The sequence below is a fragment of the Anopheles gambiae genome, chromosome 2 (genome assembly GCF_943734735.2).
Source record: "Anopheles gambiae chromosome 2, idAnoGambNW_F1_1, whole genome shotgun sequence".
Lineage (NCBI taxonomy): Eukaryota > Metazoa > Arthropoda > Insecta > Diptera > Culicidae > Anopheles > Anopheles gambiae.
The window spans coordinates 63976602-64000908 of record NC_064601.1 but is presented as its reverse complement, the minus strand read 5'-3'; the positions used below and the strand labels follow the sequence as shown (position 1 = coordinate 64000908).

The window sequence follows — 24307 nt, the reverse complement described above, 5'->3', positions numbered from 1 at the left end:
GAGAAAATCCAGCATTATTGTGTATTAAGCTCACCTGATACGCCAGCTCAATCGCTTCTGGTTCCGTTTCCACACTTGTAAGCATGTCATCCACGTAATGTTCTTCATGGATACAGCGAACTGCACGCGGGTACAGGGAACGATATTTCTCTGCATTCTGGTTCTTTACGAATTGCGCCGTACTTGGAGAACATGCTGCACCGAAGGTCATCCTCAGCATGACAAACTCCTGTGGCTCTACATTTGTGTTTCCCCATCTCTATAGAAACCGTTGACTATGGATGTCATCATCACAAATGCGTACCTGGTGGTACATTTTCCGGATGTCAGCTGCCACCGCTACTCGATATTCACGGAAAAGGAATAGCACGGCTTGCAACGGCGTAACCTAACTTTATTAGGATTGTTAGGATTTGTCACTGGGAACACTGGAAGATACCATTTCCTAGGGTTTTCAGCTCATCCGCTCTTATCGGTCTGGCATAGCCCTTTTCCAAGTAGTCCTCTAGTATCGCGTTAATTTTCTCCGCAAGGCTCGTATCTCGGCTCATCTTACGCTCCAGACACTCCATCCTAGATAGAGCCATTTGACGGTTTTCCGGCATGAAAACGTTGTCGCTCCGTCAGAGTAAGCCCGTGGTGTACCGCCCGTCGACGTGTTTTGTGTTGTTTTGCAGAATCGACATCGCACGTTGATCCTCCTTCGACAACAAAGGCTCCTTCGCAGGACCATAACCTTCCACTTCGAAGTACGCTGCCATCATACGATCTGCCCGTGAGGTCTCTCCTTGGCAATCGCATACGTGGTAGCTAGACTCCTGCACAATGGATGTGTCGTTAGCGTTATCCGTGCATTTGCCAAAAATGAGCCATCCCAAACGCGTCTTCGTAGCTGTAGGTTGTCCTGGCTGTCCTTCTATAGTTTTCAAAGGTCTGGTCAATCTGTAATGGTCGATACCGATTAGTAAATGAGGAGAAACAGCCTCATACGAGGCAGCTGGAATCGCCTCCAAATGCTTATATTTCCGCTTCAACTCGTTCACATCGACCGATTGGATAGGGAGCGATAACCGGCTGACTGTACGCACGTCGGCCATCGAAAATGCGGATGCATTTTCTTCAGCACTGGAGACTTGCACCGCTACCCTTTCCGAATCACGTTCATCGCGTCGCTCTCCCGCACTGTACTGCAAACACAACGGGTCAAGAACGCCGCTAACCCCAAGTTGCCTGGCGAGCTCCTGCTCCATCAACGTCACCGTCGACACCTCGTCTAACAGCGCATGCGTGTAAATTGGACCACTCTCACCGTGCAGCTTTACCAGCACGTAACGCAGCAATGTACCATCGGAGCGCGTTCCATGATGATTTATCTCCACGCGTTCCTCGCTGGTGACACGATGCAACTTCCGGTGATGCTTAGCGACGCATCCTTGGACACCACAGTCGTCACGCTTCGAGCACGGGCCGTAGTGCTTGCCCAAACATCGTTTGCACAACTTCAAGGTGCGCACCTTGTCCCACCTATCAGCAACGCTTAACCGGTTAAACACCCGACACTCCGCGATCGTACCGCACGTATCACTGTTACACAACGCGCACTCTCGATGCCTATTGGGCTGGGGCTGATGCGTCTCCACGTGTTGCGCATGCACTTGTCGCGTTGTCGTCTTCTTCTTCAGCTGCGGAGGAGTTACCGCCATTGCTCCATCCGTCGCCTTCTGAATCCAGACACCGAACTCGCTCATCGTCACACTTTTTAGCTCCTGACTATGCATGCCCCAGCTCCAGCGCAGATATGCCGGCATACGGTCCACCAGCTCTTGAAGCAGCGCTGCATCGTACAATCTGTCAAAAGTTCCGCTTGCCTTTATAGTTGAACATATTTCAGCAACTAAATCGCCGTATTCGATAAAACTATCGAGCCGCTCAGGCTTAATCGGCGGTGATTCGCGAATTTGTTCGAGCAACGTATTCACTAACACATCCGGTCGCCCGTATGATTTTTCAAGCGCGCTCAATATCTCCTCCAGATTGTCAGCGTGCCGGAGACGGCCTTGCACCGTTCGTAGTGCTTTTCCCCGTAACGCTCCTTGCAATCGAAGGATATTTTCGTCTTCGGTAAACCCAAACGAACGAGACGATCTTCGAAAGGTTGACAGAAATATCGGCCATTCCTCGGGATTCCCATTGAATGAAGGGAGTTCATAGCGCACTGCTTGACGGGCTGCTATTTGGCTTTGGCTCAGGTCACCTTCTTCGTTGACCGAAATCCGTTTAGCCGTTGAGCAAGGAAGCGATTCCCCGGGCGAAAACGAGGTTCGCTCGCTGCTCTTACTGAGCCGAGCTACTTCCGCATCCTTCTCCCGTATCAAAGCTAACGCTTTCTCCGTCGTGGCTTTAAGAGCCTCCATCTCTCTCTTCAAGCGCGCTATCTCGTCGTCTTTCTTGCCGCTCGCTAGTTTGGTCTTCACTTCGCACTCCGCACACCACCATGCCCTCGTCTCTACCGTTTTATCCACGTGCGCACACTCGTAATGGTACCATTTATCGCAAAAATCGCACTGCAATAACGAATCTACCAAATCCGCCCTATCGCACACCGCACACGTAAAGTCCGCGATCACTGCACTTTCCTCTTGCATTTTTGCACTACACGATTCGGATGCGTTGGCTGTGTATTTGTATGTGCGTGTACCTTACCGAACAGTCCTTTGTTCTCAGCGCTTACCGCGTGGTATAATAGAGCAAGTAGAGAACGAGCCGAATTTGCACAGCTCGTGTGAGAGGAATTTAGAAGAATTATAAGACTGATTTTTTAAATAGAATTTTAGCTGAATTTTTAGAATGTTGCGCGTTAGCACAACGCCCGGCCTGCAGATAAATAATTTACCAAAAAAACGGCTTTTTTAAGTAATTCAGGATTATTTTATTTTGCCTTTAACAGCACAAAATTTTAGTAGCCGAGAGAGTGAAGAAAAAACTAAAAATTCGTCCGCTTCCACGCAGGTCCGGGATCAAAAAGAAAGCCCTATTTCGCAGTCCATGCGGTCACCGGCTATCCGTCAAACGCTCAGTCGATCCCTTTCGTTCAGTCCGAACGTTTCCGTCCAGTCCGAGACCTCTAGCGGCCGCTAGCTAAAATACGGACGCTTCTTGTCGATCCTCGAACGATCGCGTCGTCACCATAAGTGACAGTAACTCTTTGGAGTGTGGAGATGAGTTCAAGGAATGTATCGAGCAATTTTGGAAGGTTGAGGAGATCACTCCGATCTCAACAATCAGTGGTTTGAGAACCGAATTTCTCAAGAACTCGACCTGGACGAACACTTCAAAAGACACTTAACCCGTGCTGAAGATGATCGCTACGTGGTTCGAATTCCTCTACGGGGGGAGTTGACTCAGCTAGGAGACTCTCTTGAACAAGCACAACGACGACTATTTTCCCTCGAAAGGAGGTTATCCCGGCATGAGCCTACTTACGATGAATACCGGAAATTCATGCGTGAATATTTGGAAATGGGACATATGACGTCAGTTCAGGCGAATGAACTACATATGGTACGCTATGTGATACCGCATTCGTGTGTGATCAAACCTGATTCAACCACCACCAAATTGCGTGTAGTATTTGATGCGAGTGCAAAATCCAGCAGTGGAGTTTCACTCAACGACATCCAAGCCATCGGACCAGTACTGCAACCTGACCTAATGCATATTTGGTTGGATTTTCGTACACAAACGGTAGTGGCCACTGCAGACATCGCAAAGATGTATCTTCAGATATGGGTGGCAGAACCTGATACCTGGATGCAATGTATCCTATGGCGTAATGATCCACAGCAATCAGCGCAAATGTATCGACTTCGCACTGTCACATACGGTGAAGCTTCGTCCTCATATCTCGCCTGTAGGGCACTTCACGAGGCCGGCCAGGAAGTATGCTCTACGTACCCAAAAATTGCCGACGTAATTCAAAAATCATTCTACGTAGATAACCTACTCCTGAACGCCTTACGAAAATGGGCATCCAATGTTCCTGACGTGATCGATGACATACCCGTAGAACATCGAGAGTCTACGGTTCAGATTGGCGATAAGCAGGCCATAAAAATGTTAGGTTTGGCTTGGTGTCCCTCAGAGGATACTTTTCAACTGATCATTGATGACTCCTGTTTTGAACCAATTAAGACCATGAGTAAACGACATTTGGTATCCAGAATTGCAAAACTATATGATCCCATCGGAATGCTTGCTTGTTATCAGAGCAAAGATCATGATGCAGAATCTGTGGCGCGATGGCATAGAATGGAACGAAGAGGTGTCACCATGCGTGATAAAGGAATGGAATGAGTTCACTGCCCAGCTTCCCTTACTTCGCCAGTTGCAGATACCACGAATGGTACTGCCAAGTGAAACCAAAAATGCCTCCATTTACGGATTTTGCGACGCCTCCGCGAAAGCCTATGGTTGTGCTATATACGTGCGTTATCTAAATGTCAAGGGTAAATGGAAATCGCACCTGCTGTGTTCAAAATCAAAGGTTGCACCACTAAAAGAACTCACCCTTCCGCGATTGGAGCTACAGGCAGCATTGCTTCTAGCCGAAGTCTACGAAAAAATAAAGGACGTATTCGATACTCGCATAACTCAAACAAAATGGTGGACAGATTCTCAAGTAGTGCTAGCTTGGGTGCGCTCTAACAATATGAAATGGGATGTATTCGTGAAGAACAGGGTGGCAAAAATACAAGCAATAACACATGCTTCAGACTGGCATTACGTACCCACGAAACTCAACCCAGCAGACATAGTTTCTCGAGGACTGTCAGCTCGCAAATTAATTAGCGCTGAGTTCGTACAGCTGTGGTTCGAGGGGCAACCTTTCAACAGTACTGATGAAACACCCCAGCAGTGTACCTACAGCATTCCCATCCCAGACGAAGGCGCTGGCACCTCACAGTTACTGACGGCAACCATAGGTCCGACTTGTGCTGATCTCATCTCGCAGTACAAGTACCACAACTCATTCATTAAGACTAGACGACATTTTGCTTGGCTAGGCAGTGTCAATTGGCCAAATGGCCCACTAGGATTGGTTGAACTAGACCATGGACTAAAGCTTCTACTACTGGTGATGCAAATCTCAGCTTTTCCAAATGAAGTTCAAGAAAAGAATAACACCGGGTCCGTAAGTGCGAAGGGACCTATCCAACACCTCAACCCAATCGTCAAGGATAACTTGATTCACGTGCAAGGACGACTATTGAACGCTGACCTGTCTGATGAATGTAAGTTGCCCATACTTGTGCCTAAGGCTCACCCATTTGTTAAAGTAATGATTCGACATATCCATGAAGACAACTTTCACGCCGGTGCAGATTTTGTCTACGTGTGATCTACGTGTGTATATTCGTGTGCTTCTCAACCAAAGCAATTCACTTGGAAATAGTAGAGAATCAGTCAACATCTGCCTTTATCTCGGCACTACTCAGATTCGTGTCCCTTCGTGGAAGACCAGATATTATATATTCGGATAATGGTCGCAACTTCGTGGGTGCTGAAAAGGAGCTAAGTGAGCTTCGGAAAACGTTCAACAACCGAGAATTTCGAGACGACGGAGTAGGGGCCGCTGCCGATAAGGGAATTCGATTTTCATTCATCCCTCCTCGGAGTCCCAATTTCGGAGGACTTTGGGAGGCCAATATTAAGGTGGCAAAGCGACTGTTGAAAGCTGCCTCTAAAGGAGCCCAGCTAAACGTGATTGAACTACAAACAATACTGCACCAAATCTCAGCCATTCTCAATTCCAGACCTCTCACCGCAACCCACACCAGCCCTGATGCCATGGAGCCTCTCACTCCCGCTCATTTCCTGATAGGAAGACCATCATTTTCAATTCCCGCCGAGGTGACAGTCAATGATTCGGAAGGCACAAAAACTCGATGGAAGCGAGTACAAAAACTATCACAGCAGTTTTGGACACGATGGAGGACGGAATACCTAGCTCAGTTACGTTGCAGCGCCAAATGGACGAAAAAGACCCCCAACATACAAACCGGGCAGATTGTATTAGTGGGCGACGACAACGTACCAGTCGGGTGTTGGCCAATGGGAATGGTGACAAAGATCTACGTGGGACCCGACGAAATAGTTCGCGTGGCTGACGTACGGACGGGCAGTGGCACTTACAAGCGAAATGTCAGACTTCTTGCCCCACTCCCTATTGACCCTAACGATGAGACGGACGACGAAAAAGCAGCAGAGGGAGATTATTCTCAAAGTGACAGGGTGAAAGACGAACACTTTCAGACGACAGAACACGAAGATGACCCACCACCATTGAATAATATTTGGGACGGGCGACTTCGTCCCAAAGGGGGGAGAAATGGTGACCGATAAAACGGTCCACTCGAAACAGAGAAAGAAGTCGACTTGCGTTCGTTCTATAAGCCGAATTTGCTATAAGCTATAAGAAGAATGCGTTCGTTCTATAAGCCCGAACGCGAATCTATTCGCACACGAATTCGAACGCGTTCCCAGTCCGCAAAAGCCGAAGTTTTGTATGGGATCGTGTCGTACACATATGGCCCCACTTACGTACCCACTTGCAGTAGAAGTGTAAATATGGTTTCACGCACACATAGACACATTCGACCCGAACGATCGCGTTCACACATACTATAACGCTCCGATTTATTCGGCATCTCACGCATACCAATGTGTTTGCTCCACCCCCTTTTCGGATTGCTTATAGAAATGATGAGGCACACATGTTTACATTTGCTGTATGCACACATTCGCATGCGGTTTATTCCACACTTTTTCTTTCCCTTCCAACACGTGCTTTGGCATACTCACACTGTGGAGACGGCAGAACGGTCTCCCCCTTCCAAATTTACCGTTCTTCCTCCTCTCGATCTTTTTTCTTCTTACCGCGTACGGGGTACCATCAGAGCTGCGCGCTGGCTTTAGTTTTTTCTCCTCTCGTTCTTCCTTTCTCCTACCGCTCCCGGGGGCTGCGCGCGTTTCGACAGGTTCTTAGCGCAATCCAGTGCGTTGTTTTGTGGCTGAGTTGTGCTGAACGCTGTCAATAAAAATGAACCAATAATTAATGCATGTAGTACGTATTACTTTGGATAGTTTTACGTATATGATGAGAGCAACACTTACCTTAATATTTTAAAACTGGAAAACAATTTCTTTCCGTCACCTACTATAAACATTGTTGATGATGCCAACAGGTAGGCGTTGATGAATGGCGCATGCACCTGTAACTTTGAAGACGATAAGCATTAGTAAAATTAGTACATTGAAGCACATATGAGATCAAGAAACTTACCTCAACAATTTGCTAGGATAAATCATTCCACAATGGAAGAAGAAGCAACACTGCGCAAAACGTAAACAAGGAAAGTAGGGGACACAAGAAATCGCACATCACTCCCGCACATCCTTCCACAACGAAAGTTCTGGGCAGACTGAGGATGCCTAACTCCCGGATGAGTGCGATAGCAGAAAAAATCATGGTAGATCGAGAGAGATGGGTAGACTCGATGTAGCGCAATCCAACGGTAGATGCATGTGTGTGTGACCAACGAAAGACTTCGGACCCCGCTCCTCGCGTTTTTCATCCATCGTTGTTCGTCACACGCACACACCTCTACACGCGCAGCGGTTTGCTGTCCAAAATCTAGAGAGAGAAGACAGGGCATCTCGCTTTGGCACACAGAAAAATCTCTGAAAAACTTCGGCTCTGCTACTTGGGTTGATACTATCCACCGGGCACCAGCACTCAGAGATCGCTTGAATACGCGCTTGAAAAAGAACTTGAGTTGGCGAAATTATTCAAGTGATCCGTCGGGTCCCGAAGCCGAAGCAAACCCGAAGCCGAAGCAAAACCCGAACGGGGGTCTGCACGAACCTTCGTTTAATCCCAACCCAACAGTCAAAAGCCGAAGATTTTATATTGACCTTTCGTTTTTTCTATTTGTCTCTCGCTCTAATTTGAGCGATTTTCCCCTGATGAGTGTCCCCGAGCCTCCTCGTGTGGTTGTTGTTGTTGGAAGTTGAAACCGAACCCCCTTCGTGCGCTGCCAAAATCAGCGAAGAACGAAATCGAGTGGCTCAAGCGAAAAAACGAAAAAAATGACGAACGAGTGTGCTGTGACAATAACACACACACACGCACAAGGCGACACCCGAAATCTGGTGCGATACCGGCTTTCAGTGGAGCAAGTACACACATGCACACATTTGGCCACACCAGCGCTCTGTTCTAGTGCAGGTAGTTTTCTGTAGTCCACGGTGATAATACACACAGCCACGCACTTGGCGATACATGCTGTGTGGTGGACGTTCAGAATTCAGTGGTGCAAATACACACATGCACACACTTGGCGACACACGCTCTGCTGTGCGGTGAGGTTTGTGTTCTGTGTCCAGTGGTGCAAATATACACACACACGCACTTGGCTACACACGCAGTACGGCGCGGTTGGCTTGGCAGAAGCGCATACACACATTCACGCAGTAGGCTTTACTTTCAGTCCAGTGAGGTTGGTGCTTGTGTGGTGTTTCAGCTCTTGGTGGTCAGCGGATAAACCCCGTAAAAATGGAGATCATCCTAATTTAAGGTAAGTAAAAGTGATTAAAATTATCAACCAACATCCCCCCTTCTAATTCATATCATTTTTCTTCCATTTCATGTGTGTTTCACGGCGAACGGAGACAACAAAACCTGTGGCAGTGTCGTGGTGTTGGAGATGGTGGCCCGTACAGTGCAGCGAGAAGAACTAGGCGCGACAGCGATGTGGAGCAGAAAGTGCTGTGCTGATTTTTCTCTGTGCGAGTGTAAAAAGTGTTTGTTAAATTATGTGCGTTAATTTAGAATTAAGTGCAGTGGTTATTGTGCATGTGTTGTGTTTTTTTTTTGTATTTATGTTATATAAAATATTCAATAAATCGAATCATATTGATATAATGGTTCGCACTGTATCATTTCGGAAAGAAATCCTGGCAAAAAAGGGGGAGGGGGCTATTTTAACGAAGGGTCGTGCCGAACCCCGTTCGGGTTTTGCTTCGGCTTCGGGTTTGCTTCGGCTTCGGGACCCGACGGATCGGTTGAATAATTTCGCCAACTCAGCTTCAAAGCCAGCTTCAATCTCAGCGGATCTCTGAGTGCTGGTGACCGGTGGGAACCCAACAGTCAAAAGCCGAAGATTTTATATTGACCTTTCGTTTTTTCTATTTGTCTCTCGCTCTAATTTGAGCGATTTTCCCCTGATGAGTGTCCCCGAGCCTCCTCGTGTGGTTGTTGTTGTTGGAAGTTGAAACCGAACCCCCTTCGTGCGCTGCCAAAATCAGCGAAGAACGAAATCGAGTGGCTCAAGCGAAAAAACGAAAAAAATGACGAACGAGTGTGCTGTGACAATAACACACACACACGCACAAGGCGACACCCGAAATCTGGTGCGATACCGGCTTTCAGTGGAGCAAGTACACACATGCACACATTTGGCCACACCAGCGCTCTGTTCTAGTGCAGGTAGTTTTCTGTAGTCCACGGTGATAATACACACAGCCACGCACTTGGCGATACATGCTGTGTGGTGGACGTTCAGAATTCAGTGGTGCAAATACACACATGCACACACTTGGCGACACACGCTCTGCTGTGCGGTGAGGTTTGTGTTCTGTGTCCAGTGGTGCAAATATACACACACACGCACTTGGCTACACACGCAGTACGGCGCGGTTGGCTTGGCAGAAGCGCATACACACATTCACGCAGTAGGCTTTACTTTCAGTCCAGTGAGGTTGGTGCTTGTGTGGTGTTTCAGCTCTTGGTGGTCAGCGGATAAACCCCGTAAAAATGGAGATCATCCTAATTTAAGGTAAGTAAAAGTGATTAAAATTATCAACCAACATCCCCCCTTCTAATTCATATCATTTTTCTTCCATTTCATGTGTGTTTCACGGCGAACGGAGACAACAAAACCTGTGGCAGTGTCGTGGTGTTGGAGATGGTGGCCCGTACAGTGCAGCGAGAAGAACTAGGCGCGACAGCGATGTGGAGCAGAAAGTGCTGTGCTGATTTTTCTCTGTGCGAGTGTAAAAAGTGTTTGTTAAATTATGTGCGTTAATTTAGAATTAAGTGCAGTGGTTATTGTGCATGTGTTGTGTTTTTTTTTTGTATTTATGTTATATAAAATATTCAATAAATCGAATCATATTGATATAATGGTTCGCACTGTATCATTTCGGAAAGAAATCCTGGCAAAAAAGGGGGAGGGGGCTATTTTAACGAAGGGTCGTGCCGAACCCCGTTCGGGTTTTGCTTCGGCTTCGGGTTTGCTTCGGCTTCGGGACCCGACGGATCGGTTGAATAATTTCGCCAACTCAGCTTCAAAGCCAGCTTCAATCTCAGCGGATCTCTGAGTGCTGGTGACCGGTGGGAACCCACCGGGCACCAGCACTCAGAGATCGCTTGAATACGCGCTTGAAAAAGAACTTGAGTTGGCGAAATTATTCAAGTGATCCGTCGGGTCCCGAAGCCGAAGCAAACCCGAAGCCGAAGCAAAACCCGAACGGGGTTCGGCACGAACCTTCGTTTAATTAGCCCCCTCCCCCTTTTTTGCCAGGATTTCTTTCCAAAATGATACAGTGCGAACCATTATATCAACATGATTCGATTTATTGAATATTTTATATAACATAAATACGAAAAAAACACAACACATGCACAATAACCACCACTTAATTCTAAATTCACGCACATAATTTAACAAACACTTTTTACACTTGCACAGAGAAAAATTAGCACAGCACTTTCTGCTCCTCATCGCTGTCGCGCCTAGTTCTCGCTGCACTGTACGGGCCACCATCTCCAATACCACGCCACAGCCACAGCTTTTGTTGTCTCCGTTCGCCGTGAAACACACATGAAATGGAAGAAAAATGATATTAATTAGAAGGGGGAATATTGGTTGATAATTTTAATCACTTTTACTTACCTTAAATTAGAATGATCTCCATTTTTACGGGGTTTATCCGCTGACCACCAAGAGCTGAAACACCACACAAGCACCAACCTCACTGGACTGAAAGTAAAGCCTACTGCGTGAATGTGTGTATGCGCTTCTGCCAAGCCAACCGCGCCGTACTGCGTGTGTAGCCAAGTGCGTGTGTGTGTGTATTTGCACCACTGGACACAGAACACAAACCTCACCGCACAGCAGAGCGTGTATCGCCAAGTGTATGCATGTGTGTATTTGCACCACTGAATTCTGAACGTCCGCCGCACCGCACCACACAGCGTGTATCGCCAAGTGCGTGGCTGTGTGTAGTATCACCGTGGTGTGGCCAAATGTGTGCATGTGTGTACTTGCTCCACTGAAAGCCGGTATCGCACCAGATTTCGGGTGTCGCCTTGTGCGTGTGTGTGTTATTGTCACAGCACACTCGTTCGTCATTTTTTTTTCGTTTTTTTGCTTGAGCCACTCGATTTCGTTCTTCGCTGATTTTGGCAGCGCACGAAGGGGTTTCGGTTTCAACTTCCAACAACAACAACCACACGAGGAGGCTCGGGGACACTCATCAGGGGAAAATCGCTCAAATTAGAGCGAGAGACAGATAGAAAAAGTGAAAGGTCAATATAAAATCTTCGGCTTTTGACTGTTGGGAACCCAACTTTCTTTCGTTTCTCGTTTTCTTTCATGAATAGACACGATCGCAAATGCGCACTTATTCTAAAAGTAAACACAAACACGGTCATTTTTGGTTACATTAAACACTTTATTGAAACTTAATATAAACTTTCGTCACACATTTAGAACCTAACAAAAACACACATCATGTCGTCGTCCTGCTAAGTACGACCTCCATCCAGCAAACACATATCTGTGAATAAATGGATCCTTACCTGTCGATGCCCGCACTGCATATGCGTCTGTACACACTGTTTTTTTACTTCACACTTCACCAAAACACACCAGCGCACGAGACTTTGACGAAATGCGCACCAACGCACAAACACTGCGCGCGGGACTTAGAACGAAACGCGCACAACCATTTCCGACAAAGCGTCGCGCTGTACTGGTGGTTTTGTACGCGTAGGAGGGGGGGACATACGGAGCGATGGTTCGATGCTGTAGTGTAAGCGAGACAACACGATGTGACGAGCAGCTCCAAGTTGAGCTCGCTGAAAGAAGACACACACACATTCACAGACGGCTCGTCAAAGCACGGTATTTGTATTGGTGTTAGTGAAGCGCGCGTGTAAAACAGAATGCGAACTCTCATCGCAGCGCGTTTCTCCTTGCTTCCTCAAGCTTCCTCATACCCCTCGGCCTGAATCACTCAAAATTTGGGGTCTCATTGTTTGCGTGGAGCTATTCGGTTCGGCTCGGTAAACTTCACGAGGATGCCGGAACAAAAGAGCGCAGACTTTTTTATGATTTTGTATGACTTCGGCTGTTTTGGACTGTGCGTGTAGGCGCAGGCAATGGACCATGCCGCCATACGTAGGACTGGCTATCCTGCTATGGGGGGAAATAAAAAAGTTACTGAAAGCCAAGCCCACAAGTGGTACAACCAGGTCTTGACCGACAACGGTTGTTGAGGCAAAGAAGAAAAATAAACCAAAATCTTTAAAAGAATACGAAAAAACGATCAAGCAACAACAACAATGATTCGCGATGCAAGGCTGGTGGCTAGCAATTGCAATAGGCTGTATTCAAAACATTTGATTGATACACGTAAAATACCATTTTGTAACAGCGATAAACAAAAGGAATCAGAGAAGTAGGATTGAGTAAACCAAGCAACATCATAACTGTTGGGAATATACATGAAAAAAAAAATATTTAAAAAACAAATGAGGCGCATAATAATTTTTCTACAGTGACTTATTTAATACCTGTATTTCAGCGATAATATTTGATACCTATCTTTGCTAATGTTGTAAACATTATCAAATGCTAATAATTTCAAAATACAAAAATAATAACCCTGCCACCCATCATTTCTACCCCAATTAACGCAATTAAATTACTAATGTCAAAAATTTGAGGTGGAGTTGCTGGAAGATAAGGTTCAAACATTGACACAGAAACTGCAGACATGGCATGTTCAAGGATTAAAAGGTAAACAAAGGATAAATAAGAGGAGGGAGTTTTTTAGGAAAGAACTATGATTTTCACTTCAACAATCACTTGCTCTTATCCAGAATGGATGATTTTTCTCAGTGTATTGCAGTACCATAAGGGATCTTCTCTCCAAATTTGAGCAAAATCGGTCGGGTGTTTAATTTCTAACAAAATATTCACATCACTATATCTTGACGAAACCGTCTAGAAAAGGGAAAGGGAAGGGGAAAAAGGGTGAAGGGGTTTAAAAGAAGCACAATACCTGCAAATTATTAGCTACCAATGACAATAACAAATAATATCCTGAGCTATTAGCTACCAATGCTATCAAATTTGACTCAAATCAACGTTGTAGTTATTGCGTGAAGCAAAACTGTAGATCTAGACAAAAGAGATACAAAAACGCCGATTTTTTTTATTAAAAAGAAGAAGATTTATATATTTGTTCTGCATATTTGTGCAAATAAAACTTATTAAACTATCTTATTATTAGCATTCGAACTAATCCCTAGATTACCAACCATTTTCACCGAAATTGGAAAGTAATAGAATGCTAGTCTTACTAACACCAATCAGACGAAAGTTTAAAATCTAAATGATTAATCCAGTCGTTAAATTGCCTTACCATTGATAATACAGGATCGTTAGCTCCATGAAGTGTGCGTCTAGGTACGGTTTAAAGTAAATTGCGCAATCAAAATGTTCTAGCAGATTCATAAATGTTGAACTTTCATATAGAGAAGATTCCGGATCCGATTCATTCTTAAACAATTTGCTGACAAACACACTTTGAATTATTTTGTGACGATGTTCAAGTGTTTAAAGACTTAATAACAAACAACAGTCTAGTTTAGTAAACCATGCGTGGAACAGATTCTAACTTATTTATCCAACTAGCACTAATATGCTTGCAAAATTCCACTATTCGATTGCAACACTCCATTATATGATTCCAATCCTCGACAGTATGCTTGGAAAAATTTATAATAGAATTGCAACATTCCTCTGACGGATTGAACTATTCCATTATATGATTCAAACCCCTGAATGCTGTCGAAGGCAGTCTTCAGATCCGTAACGCAAATAATCTGCAAGCCCTTGTCTAACCTGCCCGCATATTCTGAATGAAATCGTGTTTGTTTATAACCAAATTTTTAGAAGTGGATTGTTTGGGCATAAACCCATGTTGTTCCTGGCTGGTGTGGCAGCGTTCATAAGTATGTTGTTTACAACTATTTCTTAAACTTTTGCCACACAACATTCCGACGTTATTCGTTAATAGTTAGCTGCTGAATTTGTGTCACCTTTTTTAAATAGCGCGACCATCCATTAAGTTTTTCATTTGCTAGACACCACACCATGGTCAATTCTTCTTCTTTTGGCTCAACAACCGTTGTCGGTCAAGGCATGCCTGTACCACTTGTGGGGTTGGTTTTCAGTGGCTTATGGATTACCCCCCATAGCAGGATAATCAGTCTTACTAATGGCGACACCGTCCATTTGAGACTTGAACCCATGACCGGCATGTTGTTAAGTTGTACGAGTTGACGACTGTACCGCCAGACCGGTTAAATTTTTGCTAAACTAGTAAATATGAGTTAAGTCCCGGTCTGGTGGTACAGTCGTCAACTCGTACGAATTAACAACATGCCCGTCATGGATTCAAACCCCAAATACAGGAAAGCATAAGCGACTCCAGCCCGTTGGTGCAGCGAGTTCGGATCGGATCGGGCCAAGGTGTAGGTTCAGTCCAACCTACTGGTGCAGCGAGTTATAAGTACTTTTTACCATGTTGTTTGTTTAGGATACCAGAGGACCATGATTATAAAATAAAGGAAGGTTTGCTTTGCTGGAAAAAGTGAATTTATTAAGCTTTAATATTAGAGTCGAATGAATATGTTTTACGCTTAATTTTTTGCAAGAAGAATGAATACATTGTTTTATTAGATTTATTTTAAAATATCAGTGTAGCAAAACTATAATGAAAGAATAATATTTTCAACAGGTGTCAAAAATACTTATCAGTTGCAGACAGAAGCGATGTTGCTGATGCATTAAATCTGTCAGAGACGCAGGTTAAAACATGGTATCAGAACCGAAGGTATGTTACATAATACCAAGATTTTTTTTAAATTATATGTAATATACATATGCAATTTTTTATATCTTATACTTGTTTTGATTCATGCCTTCAAGAACTAAATGGAAACGGCAAAATCAACTTCGCCTGGAACAGCTGAGACATCAGGCTTCTTCATCTCATCATCATTCTATAGAGAAAAAAATAATAAACGTTGCAGCTACAACAAGAGGCCCAATAGCACCACAACATCATCAACAAGCTGATCATCCATCTGGATCATTGCCATCCATGAGAACCGGAAATCAATGTTGTCCCACGCCACCTGCTCTAGTTGTTTCATCATCATCGTTCATTACATCAAACCCATGTAGTTTTCTAACTTCTGCTGCAGCTATTTTTCGGAATGTTGGTCAGCCATGGACGTCAAGTTCTTTGCTCTAGATATCCATGTAAATTGTAAATATCAGTGTTCAATATGCAACAACAAAATAAAAGTGTGACATTTAATAGAAGAATCCCGAAATGATTATTGAAGATATGTATTTTTTAAATTACACACATGAAAATTTCATATAGGTAATCCACAGTACCTCGTATATGAGGATTCTGAAAAATGCGATTTTATAAATTTGACCGAGCCGGTCTCGTAGTACAGTCGTCAACTCGTACGACTTAACAACATACCCGTCATGGGTTCGATCCCCAAATAGACCGTGCCGCCATACGTAGGATTGACTATCCTGCTATGGGGGGACATCAATCAGTTACTGAAAGCCAAAGCCCACAAGTGGTACAGGCAGGCCTTGACCGACAACGGTTGTTGAGCCAAAGAAGAGGAAGAAGAAAAATTTGACAGTTATTCTAGCAAATTGTACTGATTTAACGCACTAATTTTCAAATGTAAAAAAAATTCCCTTCAGGTCGCACTTTATAATTCTTTCTAGAAGGTTTGAAAATGTTAGGGGAAGGTAGGTAAAGAAGGACACCTTAACATGTTCAAAATCTAGGAATATATAAATACATCGATCATGAAAATGTGCGTAAGTTATCTTACACTTATCCCTTTCATACTTTCATATCCCATATCCCATTGATTTCCACGTCCTGGTACGTATATTAACCAATTCTTAGCCAAATTTAACGACGGATCATGCAGCCGATAAATTAGGAATTGTAAGCAACACCACTAACACCTCGAAGAATGTAGAATCTAAAACGTTATTGAAATATCGGGCACTAACCGCTGAATTTCACTAGCTGGCATAACAACAGTGTAAAACTTTCCTTTAGGAAATTACTCCGCGAAAAGTCCGCGACCGCAGCATGTTTGAGGGACTTCTATTAAAGATGAAGTCACTTTTTCCATTGATGAGGCCCTTTCCGTTTTAAGTTCGTAGGTTGAAACAAGGTTATTAGACTCTATACAGGTTACGACAGAGCGATTGAGAGGGTCACCATTTTGTAAACCTTGTTTACAATTTGTCTGTCAAAATCGACGCTGGTCAGCTGATGGTTGGAATAAACAACATAAATAAGATTGTAGAAGCTGAAACTAACGCTTCAAGTTTTCTTCATCCTACCACGTCCCATCGTTAATAGAATATGACTTCTTTGTTGGCCTGTTCAATGCTGAGTAAGTTCTGCTGATTTGCCAAGGATATTGTTGTAGAAAACAACGAGGTCGGCGAAAAGTGACACATTGTTGTTTACAATTTGTGTTTATTGATAAGCCGTTGACAGCCGAACCGAAACGTCGCCGATTTGCCGTTACCAGAGGGAGCAGAAAAAAACATCGCCGCGCGAATCGAAAAACGGCCATCGCGCGAGCGCCATGAGATCAAGTCAGAAAGCGTAAGAAAGCGTACGTGAAATTTTTTAACCACCAATCCGCCGCGAAACTTACTTTGCTACGTTGTAAGATTTTGTTCAATAAAGTAGTGCAGTAAACTACGAGTTAAAAGATCACGTTTAAGTTTGAGTTGAAGAAAGAACTGTGCTTCTAGAACATTTTAAAAAATTTCACCTCTTAATTTGTGAAAGCCCCGTGTGAAGCTTAGTTGAGTGAACATGAACCGCGAGAACGCTGAGTCCAACCCCGCCGCGAATTCGACAGTGCGACAACTTTCCCCGGTGCACGATTTAGAGGAAGACACTGTTTCGATACAGGACTTGGTCCAGCAAGCCAGGGAGGCTAACGAAAGCTTCATCCGGTTAACCGCGCAAATCGCTCAGTTAAGCCCGAGTGTGTCACGGGGCCTTGGAGTGTCGCTGAATGCGCAATGTGGAGGCACGGTCTCCCCAGTCAGCCAGGGAACCGCCGAAGATGTGCTCCTTCCTTCGGCCGTGCCCGTACCGCGGAGATTAACGCAAGGTACACCTGGCCGCGGCAACACGGACCGTGAACCTGCGAGCGCACCGTCTCGATCGAGCATTGCTTTCCCGGATTTTCTGCGTTACAACGCGCGAGCTAGCACTTCTGCGACTCGGCGTAGAGACGCAGACCAGAACGCTGGACCCAGCCAGCCTCCAGCCACGCAGCCTGATCGAGATCGTGACCTACAGCGAGCTTTAGAAGACCTGGAGATCAAGCAGCTCAGAGAACGGAACGAGTTGATGCAATCGTTCCAGGCCACCGGTCATCAGGGAACAACGCATCAGCAAACAAGCGCAACTGGTCATCAGGGAACGTCTTCTCAGCAACCACGCGTGAGTATCGTTCCGGAAAGATTTCAGGCGAATGTTTTCTCAGCCTTTGATCCTTCGCAGATGCAATACACGGTCAGACACGGTGGAGTACGGCTACGGGACTTGCCGACGTTTGCCGGCAACCCCGAAGAGTGGCCGATGTTTCTTTCCTCCTTCGAATACACCACGGAGGAGTACGTCTACAGTGATGTGGACAACCTAGACCGACTTCAAAAGGCTCTGAAGGGAAAGGCGTTGGAGTCAGTACGTTGCCTCTTGATGCATCCGTCCAATGTACCGAATGTTATCAGCACATTAAAAATGCTCTACGGTCGTCCTGAGATTATTGTTCACTCGCTAGTAAACAAGGTGCGCGCCATGCCCGCACCTAAACAGGATCGTCTCGATACGCTGATAGATTTTGGGATCGCAGTCCAGAATCTTTGTGCGACAATCACAGCCACAGGTCTCGACGAATACATGTTCAACGTGGCTTTGTTATACGAGCTGACGGAGCGCTTGCCTTCATCGCTAAAGCTCAATTGGGGATGTCATCAAATGAACTTGGGACGTGTAACGTTGTCAAGCTTCAATGATTGGCTGAATCATTTGGTCCAAGCAGCCAGTTTGGTGACTGTTTCCTCGGTACACGTCCCAGAAAGTCCGTATACAAGAACTGCATCGAATGCCACAGCGAACAGGCAACATCGACACGTGAATGCGCATCTCACTGCCGCTCCAGCGCGACACACTGCATCGAGTTCCAGCAGAGCCACACCACGTTGCCCAGTATGCCAACAACAATGCGCCAACGTAGAAAGCTGCCCTGACTTTCTTGCCATGGACATAGACGCCCGTTGGCGAGCAGTGCGAGAGAAACATCTTTGTCGCAAATGTCTTGAACGACACTTTAATCGTTGTGAAAGAAGAACGCCGTGTGGCACAAATGGTTGCGTTTTCCTACACAACAGATTGCTTCATGATGGTCGGAGAACCACAGCCGAAGCGCTATCAGCCGGAACCGGCGGACACCATATGAGCAACCACCACCAAACCGCGTTAGCGAAGCCGCCACTCTTCCGTTATGTCCCGGTAACACTTCATGGCAATGGCCGCAAAGTTGATACGTTTGCGTTCTTGGACGACGGCTCGTCCGCCACGTTCGTCGAACATGCTTTGGTAGAAGAACTTGGCCTGCAAGGAACTCCTCATCCGTTGTGCCTCTGGTGGACCGGAAATCAGAAAAGAGAGGAGAAGAATTCGGTGAGGGTATCGTTAAGTTTGTCAGGACGTGATGAAATCGGCAAGGTGTATGTCTTACCAAATGTGCATACCGTACAGAGTCTGGCGCTACCGAGACAGTCACTTAGCGCAGAGAAACTTCAAAGCACATTCGATCATTTGAGAGGCTTAAAGCTTAATTCATACACTGACATCACGCCTAGGATCCTCATTGGTATGGATAACTGCCATCTAGGTAATCCGATGACATACCGTGAGGGAAAGCCACATGAACCTGTTGCCGCCAAGACACGATTGGGCTGGATAGTGTATGGATCGTACCCAACGAATACCGGTAATGGCGCGAATGGCTTCCTAAACCATCATAGCCCACAAGTTTGCCCGTGTGTAGATAGCACAGACGATAGAATCGATATTGAGCTTAAGAAATATTTTGCGATCGATTCGATGGGCATTACCAAATTGCCCCATCCAGTTGGCTCTAAAGATGATGAAAAGGCGTTGGAGATCCTTGCAACCACGACTCATTTAAAAGGAAATCGTTATGAAACAGGTTTACTGTGGAAGTATAGCAATGTTCAGCTACCACCAAGTAAACTCATGGCCATAAGACGTTTCGAATGCCTGCAAAGAAAAATGCAAAAAGATCCGGTGTTGAGAGCTGCTATCATCGACAAGATGAACGATTACGAAACAAAGGGCTACATCCGGCGCCTCACACCAAACGAAATAGCTGATACACGGAATACAGACTGGTTCTTGCCGACATTTCCGGTAACGAATCCTAACAAGCCAGGAAAAATCCGTATAGTGTTCGACGCAGCCGCCAAGTCTAACGGAGTCAGTTTAAACACGTTCCTGCTCAAAGGTCCAGATCAGCTGGTAGACCTCCTGACGGTCCTGTATAAGTTCCGAGAGCATCGAATAGGCGTAGTAGGAGACATCAAGGAGATGTTCTTTCAAGTGGCTATGCGACCCGAGGATCAGCGCAGTCAAATGATTCTATGGAACGGTGGCGAGACTGATAAGGCTCCAGACGTGTATGTTGTTACCGTTATGACGTTTGGGGCGGCGTGCTCGCCCTGCTGCGCGCATTATGTAAAGAATTTGAACGCTGAAAAGTATAGAGATGAGTTTCCTCGTGCCTATGAATGTATTGTCAAGGAGCATTACGTCGACGATATGCTCGCCAGTGTCGAAACTGAAGACGAAGCAATTAAGCTGGCGAAGGACGTACGTCACGTGCATGCGAATGGCGGATTCGAGATTAGAAACTGGCTCTCGAACTCGCATTTGGTGATGGAACAGCTTGATGTACCTGTAAAGATAGAGAAGGATGTTAACGTTGGCACAGATGCGAGAACAGAAAAGGTATTGGGAATGTGGTGGGACACACAAGCCGACACATTCATGTACAAAGTCTCACCTAGAAACGACGAGCAGTTACTGGCAGGAGCGAAACTGCCGACTAAACGCGAAGTGCTGCGTATCCTTATGAGGATTTACGATCCTTTGGGTCTATTGGGGAACGTGTTGATGTTCCTGAAAGTATTGCTGCAAGAAATATGGCGCGCTGGTGTCGGCTGGGATGAGCAGATTGGCGGCCGTTTAGCAGAACAGTGGGAAAGGTGGACTAGCATTTTACCTGCCGTCTGCCAGATCAAAATACCAAGGTGCTACCGCCAGCGTACGTCGGCCCTACCTCGTAACGTACAGCTTCACATATTCTGCGACGCAAGTGAAAACGGGATGGCAGCGGTTGCCTATTTCCGATTTGAAGAAGGAGAAACAATAGAATGCGCTCTAATAGGTTCAAAAACTCGAGTAGCACCGCTACGGTTTCTATCGATTCCCCGTTTAGAATTGCAGGCAGCAGTGATTGGCGCACGGCTCGCACATACGATACACAAATCACATCGTTTAATAATCACAAGAACAATCTTTTGGTCGGACTCAAGGGACGTCATCTGTTGGTTACGTTCAGATCACAGACGATACAGTCAATTCGTGGCCTTCAGAGTCGGAGAAATCCTAGAGTTGACCAAAGTAGACGATTGGCAGTGGATATCAACGAAAGCCAATGTTGCAGACGATGGTACGAAATGGGCAAAAATACCCGATTTAAGCACTAACAGCAGATGGCTCAAGGGTCCGAGCTTTCTATGGCAACCGGAGAGCGATTGGCCAGCTTCACCGACACGACCAGATGATACAGCAGAAGAACTACGTCGCAACTTGCTGTTCCATGTCACAACTAAGCCACTCATCCAAATCGATCGATTTTCTAAGTGGAATAGACTTCTGAGATCCGTTGGATATGTCGTTCGATTTTTGAACAATTGCACTCATAGGGCCAATAAAACACCGATCGCAACAGAACCGCTGATACAAGAAGAGCTTCAAAGAGCTGAACAGATAATACTGAAGCAAATTCAGCGAGAAGCATTTCCGCAAGAAATCAAGTGCCTCGAGAATCCTCCAACATTAAAACATCCGTGGTCAAAAGGCATCGAAAAATGTAGCGTACTGTACAAACTCTCACCAACACTCGACGACCATGGTGTGTTGAGAATAAGTGGCCGGCTTGCAAACTGCACTGCAGTGGACGAACCGCTTCGGATGCCCGTGATACTGCCCAGGCGACATGTAGGGACAGATTTAATCATTCATCACTACCACGTGATATATCAACATTGCAACCATCAGACCGTCATCAATGAATTGCGATCCAGATTCTATATACCGCGATTGCTATCGGAGTATAAACGGGTACGAAAAAACTGCCAACACTGCCTTAATCGGAAAGCTGTTCCCGAGCCGCCGTTGATGGGGTGCATTCCTGAACAAAGAACGGCTATAGCTCAGCGTGCGTTCACATGTACCGGAATAGATTATTTCGGGCCGATCAACGTAGTAGTTGGTCGCCGCGTGGAGAAGCGTTGGGGAGTGATCTTCACTTGCTTAACAACACGAGCCATCCACCTAGAAATCGCGCATTCAATGACGAGTTCGTCATGCATCCTGGCGATCCGGCGTTTTATCGCTCGGCGTGGAACGCCGCGAGAGATCATTAGTGATCGAGGTACGAATTTCGTAGGAGCTTCGAGAGAGCTCAAGGAGGCCAGAAAGAGTGTCGACGAAAACACTTTGATAGAAGAGTTTACTAGCCCTGATTTGAAGTGGACCTTTAACCCGCCGGCCGCTCCACATTTTGGAGGCTGCTGGGAACGCCTCGTCCAGTCAGTGAAAAAGGTTTTCGCTCAACTCGAATTGCCACGTCTGCCTAACGACGAAGTATTGCAATCTACCATGGCTGAAATAGAAATGATCATCAATTCGAGACCGCTGACTTACGTGCCGTTAGACGACGATTTGGCACCACCGATAACACCGAATGACTTACTCTTGGGCAGCTCAAACGGCATCAAGCCACCTGCACCGTTCGATGATACAGCGACGGCCGTAAAGTCGACATGGAAAGCGTCGCAGTGTAACGCCAACTTGTTTTGGAAAAAATGGATAGCCGAGTACCTTCCGACCCTGACCCGCAGAACAAAGTGGTTCCTTCCATCTCGTTCGATCGAGGAAGGTGATGTAGTGTTGATTGCTGATAACAACCTACCGAGGAATTGTTGGCCGAAAGGAAGGGTGATAGAAGTGGTTAAAGCCAACGACGGCCAAGTAAGGCGAGCCACCGTGCAGACAGCAAGCGGAATCATCGAAAGACCTGCAACGAAGATAGCCGTGTTGGACGTTCGTAGACCTAACAAATGAAGAACGATACGGTCAACCCACCAAACTCAGAACGTATTTGTGGTGATGCGGCACCAGCGTAACGGTTGAACGATGAACTGAAGTAGATCGCCGACTTTAGTAGGGTAAGTTGCGTATACCAGCAACGTACCGGGCGGGAGAATGTTGTAGAAAACAACGAGGTCGGCGAAAAGTGACACATTGTTGTTTACAATTTGTGTTTATTGATAAGCCGTTGACAGCCGAACCGAAACGTCGCCGATTTGCCGTTACCAGAGGGAGCAGAAAAAAACATCGCCGCGCGAATCGAAAAACGGCCATCGCGCGAGCGCCATGAGATCAAGTCAGAAAGCGTAAGAAAGCGTACGTGAAATTTTTTAACCACCAATCCGCCGCGAAACTTACTTTGCTACGTTGTAAGATTTTGTTCAATAAAGTAGTGCAGTAAACTACGAGTTAAAAGATCACGTTTAAGTTTGAGTTGAAGAAAGAACTGTGCTTCTAGAACAGATATCATCCCATTGTTTACCCTGTACCGTTTGTTCTCCAGGTTTGAAATTGTAATTACAGCTTCTGGGGACGAGGGTTGCCGTCTAGCAGCAGCATTGTTAATAATGGTGAGACATTATGCAGTCTTGAACGCGACCCTACGCGATGTGTGGGAAGCGACAAAGCTCCATTCCGATTCGCCACAATCGTCGGGTTCAGGGTGATCGTCTATGCTGCTCCTGTTCTAGTTCCGGTTCATAGGAAACGAATGTTCGTGCTGTCCCGGCTACAGTCTTGTTCCAGTGGGGGTCGGGGATTCATGCCGCCTCGGGTACAGCTTAATTTAAGTGCTAGAGCGAAAAGACGAGAGATAAATGTCGTCCCGGCAGCTGCTAGTGTTAAACAACGGCGGGGGTCCATTTCATTTATGCTCGAGTCAATTACAACATCAGAGCGAAAAGGATGTTTGAAGCATTTGTGGTGGGTACCACCACATCATCATAGGTGACAAATCCCCACATTTGTGTGAGACGAGTGCATTGCACGGCAGACAAAAGAGTGTGTCCAAAGGTTGGTCAAGTAGGTGCTCTCGGTAGGGGTGCAGTATGAGTATCAACATGTTTTGTACATAGTGTTTATTTAAATAATATTTTGTGATTGCGTAAATTGTTGTGACGAAAGTTATGAAAATTACACTTTGTCAACCTTATAGCGGGAAATCGTATTTGATAAATGCTTCCGAAAAACACAAATATATTTGAAGTTTAATTTCTAATTATTATTGTTACAACGGGCTCGTTAAACATTAACTCAATTTTACCTCCTTCTCCTACTCCTTGGTCAGCGATCCAACAACTCACGCACGTTCTTCCATACACACACTAGCGAAAGGCGGGGCAACTGGAAC

General features: G+C 45.7%; 1 protein-coding gene across 1 annotated transcript in view; it reads left to right on the top strand.

The window, feature by feature from the left end:
* Positions 1-24084, top strand: part of LOC133392209 (barH-like 1 homeobox protein) — a 206003-nt gene extending 181919 nt beyond the window's left edge. The window contains exons 3-5 of the mRNA XM_061651746.1: positions 15154-15249; positions 15345-16864; positions 23462-24084. Of these exons, the coding sequence (XP_061507730.1) occupies positions 15154-15249; positions 15345-15672 (424 nt within the window). The 3' untranslated portion in view covers positions 15673-16864; positions 23462-24084. The remainder of the gene's footprint in view (positions 1-15153; positions 15250-15344; positions 16865-23461) is intronic.
* Positions 24085-24307: the final 223 nt, after the last annotated feature.